Here is an 8,665-nt window from a genome sequence, read left to right on the forward strand (position 1 = left end):
CTTCCTTCAGCCCCATCAAGGATTGCCTCAACAATGACATTAGAGCAACAATTTACAAAATTAGTGCAATGGTACGTTGGATATCAAGAAAAGAGATTAGTAGAGACAAATTGGAAGCAGCACGGTTAAACTCCATCGAGGCTATTACAATGGTTGAGAAATACTTTCCAACAAGTACTTTAACCATTCAATTGCACTTGTAGTTCATGTGGTTGATGAAGTTGTTGTGGATGGGGTTGTCCATAGTAGCCGATGGTATCGATGTTTTTCTTGGAGAGATTTATGAAGACACTTAAAGGATTTATTCGTCAAAGAGCTCGTCAAAGAGCTCGTCCTAAAGGTAGTATGGCAGCGGGATGGCTTGTACAAGAATCACTTGTATATATATAACTGAATTTCTGAGTACGTCTGATCCCGATATGCGAAGATTATGGACACAAGAAGAAGATGATCGACTAGTTGGGGAAGAGCACAAGGGAAAGGCCTTGTGAAAACAATGTATGTAGCATTGCATGAGAAGATCAATAAATTTTGCATCTTGAACTCACATGCTCTGGAGAAATGGATCGAGAGATATAACTTGGTGAAGGCTGAAAGGGACCAAGCTCATTTGAGTTTTAGAAGGAGTCGAACAACCTGCACACTACCGTACCCAACAAAACTTGCACTTCTTCTAGACTTTCCTTCTAATAAATGGCTTGAGTAAACCATACTACAAGCTAAACGCAATGGTGAATCAATAAGTAATAAGGAGGAGGAGATTGCATATGGTTGTGATTTCCATGTATGTGAGTTAGAGATATCTACGCATTGTCTTTTATGTTGTGCTTTCGTGAAATTATACAATAAAAGTACTTATTTATTGTGCTTGCAATATCATAAGTTTGGTGCAATTTGGTCACGCGGTACTTATTTATTGTGCTTTTACAATATCGTAAGTTTGGGGTAGTTCGAGTAGAAGGAATAGATAAAAAGAGAACAACGTTTTATTATTGTGGAACAATCCAAGATATTATCAAGGTTGGATTCAAAAAGTTTGATATGTTCATTTTTTATGTGAAATGGTTCAACTTGGTAACTCAAGGGTTGCAAGTAACTGTACGCAAAGACAAGTGTGGATTTCTTCAAGTAGACCGCACAAAGATATGGACTCACCAAAGGGACACATTTGTGCTACCAGAGCACTATGAGCAAGTCATCTTTGTGGAAGACCCGACAGATCATAAATGGTTGTTTGTGATCCAAATAAATCCACGTGGAAAACAAATATTTGAAGAGGTGAAAATAGCAGTTGACTATTTGCCAGATGCTAAGGAACTCCTCCCAGATCATGTGATGGTTGAGCATACACCACTAGCACCTATTGAACAACAAGAAGAACAAGAAGAAGACATACTAGTTAAGGAAGTAGGTGAGGCTCACACGCGATTAAGATCGAATGAAGGTGTACTCATTGAGCAAATACATCTTGAATGAGAAACAGACACTAGAGATAATCTAGAAGAAGAAGAGATTCAAGCTGAGTATGATCATGATGCATCGAGAGATCTCATGCTAGAGCTAGAAGAGGATGACGACATGGATGAATTACCTTCTACTACTACAAGACAACTGATTCCACCCCAATTGACAACAATGATGGAGTATTTCTAGAAATAGATTTTTATGGAGCCATGGATCTCGCTAAGGACGAGCAAGTTGATGATTGCACCTCAGTGATGAGGAGGAGAAGCTAGCAATTTTTCTCCTTCAAAGAGCATAAAGGAAGTTATACCCTCCTCTCTCCCTCGGCTCCCCCCTCGGGGGAGTCACTCGTATAAATATGTAAGTATCACGTGGGTTCAACAGAAGGACATTTTAAATATTTAAAACTTACAGAAATATATTTACAGAGGGGATTTATTTATTGTATTTTAAAAAAAATTTACAGATTTGAATAGGAAAGGATACATTATATTCACTAAAAAATTCACAGATAAGGGACTTTTTAAATAGGCCTTGAACGCACGTGATATAGAGGATTTACATATAGTGATCCCCCCGAGGCTCCCCCCCTCTCTCTCTCTCTTTATCTATCTCTTTCTCTCTGATCATCTCTCTCTCTCTCTCTCTCTCTCTCTCTCTCTCTCTCTCTCTCTCTCATAGACACATATACTTGCAAAGAGGTAGAAAGAGAAGGCTAAAACACACCCCAGGATGGGAACTAGCAAATATATATAAATTCAAATTTTTTATAAAAGGAAAATTTCGACAAGTGTTTCGACGCTTATTCCGACTACTTTTCCCATGAGTTTTTTGATGCATATTTTGACGCACATATCGACGACACGACTAGGCGTGGTAACTAAGCATTGAAAAATAATGATTCTCTTGTAGTGAATCTGCCATCCTTAATGCCTATAAAAATGACGAGCAAAATGCCTTGTGTTGAATGCAATCACTATGACCATCCCAATCCTCATTGTGCATACAAGGCACCTATTTTTCTATACTGCATGTATTGTAAAACCTTTGATCATGCCCTTGTCACACCCCTCTGAAAATGATAAATGATCCATCCTAAGCATGTGAAAACACAGTTGGTGTAACTCTGTGTAAATTCACGTCATGACTTTCACGTCTGTACCTTCACGTCATGATAAATGATCCATCCTAAGCATGTGAAAACAACGTTGGTGTAAGTCTGCAAATTCATGTCATGACTTTTACATCTGTACCTTCATGTCATGACTTTCACTTCTGCTATTTCATGTCATGACTTTCACGTCTTAGATCTTCACGTCATGACTTTCACATCTTAGATCTTCATGTCATGACTTTCACGTCTGCACCATCACGTCCTGGATCTTTGCATCATGACTTTCATGTCTATAATTTCACGTCATGACTTTCACGTCTGCACCTTCACATCCTAGATCTTCACGTCATGACTTTCACATCTGCTATTTCACGTCATGACTTTCACGTCTTAGATCTTCACATCATGACTTTCATGTCTACTATTTCACGTCATGACATTCATGTCTCGTCTTTCACGCCTCAGTGTTTTACATCTAGCAGTTCACGTGGGAAAAAAAATGAGGTCAAAATTTACAAAACTAAGAAGTTCCATCTCACGGCTTAAGAACCTACACTTTCATAATTTAATAACCTACACTTTCACAATTTAAGCCTCATCACGGATTAAGACATATCAAACAATAGCCACTAAATATTTGCTAAGCTTATTTCTTACTATTCTTTGTAGCAGCTGCTCCATGAGTAGGAATCCATACTCATGCACTGGAGAACATTTACACTAAAGCCTCACCCCATCAATAACTTCCAGATACATCTTTGGATGGGGGAGCCATGGTGGGCGAAATCTTAGTCAATGATACAACCCATCGCCTGGAATTTTCCCTCAAATTATAAACCTCTCCAAACGATGCCACCATCTTCACAAATCAATGATCTTTAATCCTTAGTGAAGATATCTATATTAGCCTCTCAAGTCGACGTAATTCTTTCAATCCTCACCAACAAGTGGCTACTTCAACACAGAGCAGTTCAATAAGAGTCTATATGACTCAATTCTTGTACTTCATGAATATCTACTTCTAAGAGCACTTAAATATACATAAAAACATAAAAAGCACATGGGCAGAAGAAGACAGGATTAGGTCCTACTCAACAACATTTGATAAGAATCTTGCCACACAAAGGGACATCATCACAAGCCAATTACTTCAAATGATGAATGTCGCCTCAATGAATCAAATGAGGAATTGAGAATCACCATCTCATTCTGATGATTACGCCTACATTCCTCCGGATCCTTCTCTCCCATTATTAATATCTCTTAGTGTCATTAACAAAAATTACATGTAACATTACCAAACGATTGCCAAAAACAAAGTGAGCAAAAAAAAAAAGACGCTCACACAAATATAAAAATGCAATCATTCGCAAAAAAACCCCCACCCCGTTAGAAATTCCTAATATATAACTAACCTCTTCATTCATTAACTAGCTTTTCTTATTCCTTCCGGAGGAACACAGACCATTTAACATCATTCAACATCAAAGTCATCGACAAAGCTTGTTCATTCTCCCCACACAAAAGTCTTCAACACGATCATGAGGATGCGATCGTCATCATCAACGAAGGGAAAAATGTTAATCAAATTCTAGGATTAACAAGAGCTACCACCATTATCTTACATCAAGGAGTCACGATAGATACACCAAAGGATCATACATTCAAGATATCAAGCAATAGTGTCCAAAGCTACAACTTGGACGGATGCTCGTAATGGTGTGATGGAGTATTTATGGCAATTCCCGCTTCAAGACCGTGTGGTAGCAAGATAGGATGAAGTCCTAAGTGATGTACTTCATGGATATATTATAAGAGCAGTCATTGTAATAGCATTAGGCCTCTTATGAGCCTAAAGTGCCTCGCCAGCCATAGTTTATATGAATGTGAACACTTATGGCCACGTATATAAGTGAATTTCTCTCATAGTACAACATACTCTCCCATTGTGCAGTTGAGTCTTTCTCTTGCTAATCCTCTTGCTAATCTCTCTCCCTCCTAATGCATGCTAGTGAGTGTGTGTGAGCGAAGTGAGGTGAGAGGAGGAACAAGGATCCCTAGTGCAACGCGGCAGTGACAATGCTCGCGGGAGACACGGTGGAATTACTTGTCAAGGAGTTGTAGAGCTTGGAGACCTTAAGGGTTACGAGCTCGACCATTGGTGGAAAGATCCTCACGACAGTTGCGGTTCACCAGGTAAGCTCTTTTTGGAGGGTTAGGGTAAGCCTTAACATTGTCTTTGAGATTAGAAGAGAGAGTGAGTCTTCAAGTAAAATTATGTGAGTCTATCCTAAACATATTTTTATCCTATTTAAAATGTATTTATTATGGTCCATAATTTATTTTTTTATATTACAAGCATGGAAAGGATGTAAGGTGGGTTTTAAAAAAGTTATTTATGAGGGTAGCATTATTTTATATATGCTCACAACTTTAATTTTGTATTAAGAATATCAATGATTTTTACATATCTCGGTCGCATTGGTTCATTCAGTTCAAAACATTTGATTAAGAATTTTAGAAGCTTAACATTATGAAGTTAAGTGACTTTATCTTCTTTGAATATCCATGAATTTTTTGCCAGATAGCTTGATATAAGTCTCTATATATAACTATATGTAGTCCTATATGGCATATCATTGCAAATGGGTCCACATTAATCCTATGTTTTTCTTGTTTTGTGCATTTCCTTGATGGCAATATTGAGAGACTCATTGTTTGGAAGTGTAAAAATAGGTAGAATGATCCTTGGGGGAGTACACTACTAATAAAAAACCCTATGTATTAGGTGCGTTCAAAGGGTATTTAGAAAACTCCCTACCTATGAATTTTTCATGAATAAAATGATCCCTTTTCCTTTAGAGACTTACGCTTTTTTTTTTCAAAATCGATTAAAGAAAACGTTATATGTAAATGTATTTTTATAAATTTACCTTAAAATTTTGCATTTAAAACCCCTTTCTTAAGCACATGCTCTACTTACATATTTTTAGGTGAACTCTTCCAGGTATGATCTTCTAAACAATCCACTCCTTTTGATAGGTATATTCCATAAAACAAACATGTACAAAACACTTATGTTGAAAGCATACGTATTTTTATAAATAAGTCTACTTGGTGGATTACTTTATCATGGTGCAAAGTACGCAAAGTATACATTAGCAAATTACAAATAAAATGTGCACTTCATTTTGTTTATTGATACCTCTGAGACCATGGATCAAGTTGATTCATTACGATGTGCTTACCCATTGTTGGTTGTGTTACAACATTCTTTTGTTCTCTTGATTTTTACTCAAAGTTGAGTGAATAAATTTGAAAGTGTCAAATTATGGTTATAATTACAATTCACAAGTCATTTACGATTAAAAAAAGTAATTATGGAATACTCTAGTAAAAATAAATACCTTTATCATGATCATTACAATGCTGACTCAAATATACCCATAGATATCAACCCCTAAGGCTTGGTTTTACACCTACTCATATGCATACACACCCAGGCCATGTGGTGTGACCAAATATTTATTGCTTTGACATGCGTGTGCCTATCTGGTAGAAAGACTTTTCAACCATTGGTAAAAGATATACAAACCAAATTGGCTATAACACTACGGCCTATAACACGGTGTCCAATCTTCAGTGTGATCAATTTATAGTATTGTTTCATGCTCTAAATGGTTTGGAGAAACGTCAAAACCATCCATGATGGAAATGAGCAACCAGGGATTCTTGTCCAAGTAGGTATCATGGAACTCCGCTATCCACTTGTGCCATCTGCTCTTGCAGGCTTCATCGACTTCCTTGAATACCTTGACTACATCACGATTATCGGGGGACGAAAGTGGCAGATCAGGCTTATAATCGGGGGTAAGTGGCAGATAACTTCATGCTTTACTAGCAATTACACATCCTCCTCCTCATCGATCAAATAGTCCATCATTTTTATGTAGGAGCTGAAACGCCGTTGGCCGGGGGAGCGAGAAGTCACCTCGTAAGCAGCGAGGTTGAGGAGGTACGATCCTGTAGCATCGTAGACGGTAATTTTCGGCAGAAGCAAGACAAGATCCTGCCTTTGGAACTTGATCGGTGTATGGAAGTGACTGCCACCATCCTCAAGAGCTTTGAAACTGATACCATACCTCTGGGGTTGTGACGCCGCTGGGAGCTGTACTCGTGGCGCCTGTTTTTCAGTAGGCCTTTGGAAGAAGCCACCAACTTTAGAACGGATCCCACACCTCCGGAGTTGTGGTGCCTGTTTGAGCTCGATCAAACTACTGTCTGTAGTGGGCGGGACTGAACTATCAGTGGGGGCAGAACTAGCGGTGAAGCCGATCATAGATTGTTGCAGCATTGCCTCTCGGGATATTTCAGGTATGCAATCCTGACCACCAGTCGGACACCAGAAGGCGTTGGATGAAACAAGGGAATAAGAACAGTAAAGGACATAGGCTTGGGCGACACTCTTCAAAGTACATCGGATTCCTTTGGCTTTCTCTTTCGCTTGGGCTTCGTCTAGTGCATACTCCAGGACAAAGAGGGGAAGTTGATACTCTAAAAGAAGTGCATCACGCAAAACTGTGGAGAATACGGCGTGAGGTTGGAATATTTCTGGGTTACAAGCGGCAGCTACGATGGTGAGGGCGTCCAGGGCAAGAAGGTGAGCAAGGGCTTCCGGCCCGAGGATGTCTCCTTCCCATGGCTCAGCATATAGATCTCGGATGTGGGAGTCCTTTTCTTTTATTTTGGCAACCAGACTCTTAAAGCTTTGGTCAGAAGTCAGCGCCTTGGCTGCTTGAAGCTTAAAGAGGTCACAAGGGGAAGGGGGCACACTGAGCTTGGCATGGTAAGGGCCGAACGTGAAGAAGATAGTCTTGATTCGCCCCAGGGGACACCTTGAAGGACGGCTTGCCTTTCCCACTCTCATCCTCAGCTTGGGACGACTTCTCCTGCACAGCAGATACCCACTCACTCTCCATCTTCCTTTTCCAACTCTTATGATCCCCTTGGGACACTCTCCATCTTCCCTTTCCCTCTCTCATCCCCCTGGGACGACTTCTCTTGCACAGCAGATAACCACTCACTCTCCATCTTCTTCTTTTTCTACAGAATCCGTCCAGACTCAATGGGCTTCGCTAGAGCGCGTCACAGGCTCCTGAGTCTTGATTTTCTAGTGCAGCCTGCAGGTTCTACTTTTATGGCTACTAGCATTGAAGTGAATATGTGACCACGGACAAGCTTTGAAAGAAGTGACCAGCTGGTCTCACGAGTTGATGGGCAGTTAGAACTTAGAAGCTACCGTCGGCTACATCGTAATTTGTCCACCGACGAACAGGGTGGGGTTCAGTTGCTCTTCTTTTTTCAAATAAAGGCTGCTTATATTAAGAGATTAGAGAGAAAGGTTACAACATAGAGACTCTAATGAGCACAATGTCCTTGTACAAGATAGTCTCTCTTATCATCAAAAGTTCTTGAATTGCATGATTCAACTGGTCCACATGTTTGTCTTTGACTTTGAGAAGTTTCCTTAACTGTGAGTCCAGATCTTTCAACCTTCTTTGAATGTATCTTTCACAAAACATAGAGTGCTTTAATGAGCATCACATCCTTGGAGATGACAGACTCTCTCATCTTCCACAGTTCCTGAATTTTTTGTATCACCTGGTCCACTTGCTTTCCTTTATCTTATGCAGACGAAGAAGCTTGGTGTCTAGATCTTTCAACCATCTTTGTATGAATCTTTCACCTGCATGTATCATGTTCTCTTTCAACATGAAGCTGTTAGTAGGCATGCTGTTAAAAATAGAATCAAGTCCATAACAGTTCAGTATTCAGGACAGCCCACAGTTCCAAAGTGCAACAAATGCCTTCTCCAAGTAACATGTTTTTCCAGCCAAGGGTGTAGCCATTCCATTATTACTAAATGCATTTGGCCAATGACTCGAAACATCCCTTTGCAATAGGGCAGTGCATGAATATGTGTAGGTCATCCTCAGCCTCCTTGCATATGTGGCACTTCCCATCCCCAATATTAAGTCTAAGGACTTTAAGCTGAGTCCAAATAGCTCTGAACATAACCAACCAAGC

General features: G+C 39.7%; 1 protein-coding gene across 1 annotated transcript; it reads right to left on the bottom strand.

Moving 5' to 3' along the window:
* Positions 1-6,231: 6,231 nt before the first annotated feature.
* On the bottom strand, positions 6,232-7,505 carry LOC147611572 (uncharacterized). The gene is made up of 2 exons (XM_086784925.1): positions 6,487-7,505; positions 6,232-6,355 (listed from the first exon to the last, which is right to left on the bottom strand). Exons 1-2 carry the CDS (start codon positions 7,503-7,505, stop codon positions 6,232-6,234), a joined length of 1,143 nt encoding a protein of 380 aa, XP_086641051.1.
* Between the last annotated feature and the right edge of the window lie 1,160 nt (positions 7,506-8,665).

Source organism: Cibotium barometz, chromosome 47 (genome assembly GCF_041138505.1).
Source record: "Cibotium barometz isolate CiBa-2024 chromosome 47, ASM4113850v1, whole genome shotgun sequence".
NCBI classification, from domain to species: Eukaryota; Viridiplantae; Streptophyta; class Polypodiopsida; order Cyatheales; family Cibotiaceae; genus Cibotium; species Cibotium barometz.

Coding starts and splice junctions, on each gene's coding strand:
- LOC147611572 (XM_086784925.1), bottom strand. CDS start 7,505: ATGAGAGTGGGAAAGGCAAGCCGTCCTTCAAGGTGTCCCCTGGGGCGA. Junction 6,356..6,486: donor ATCGATGAGGAGGAGGATGT/GTAATTGCTAGT, acceptor CTGCAAGAGCAG/ATGGCACAAGTGGATAGCGG.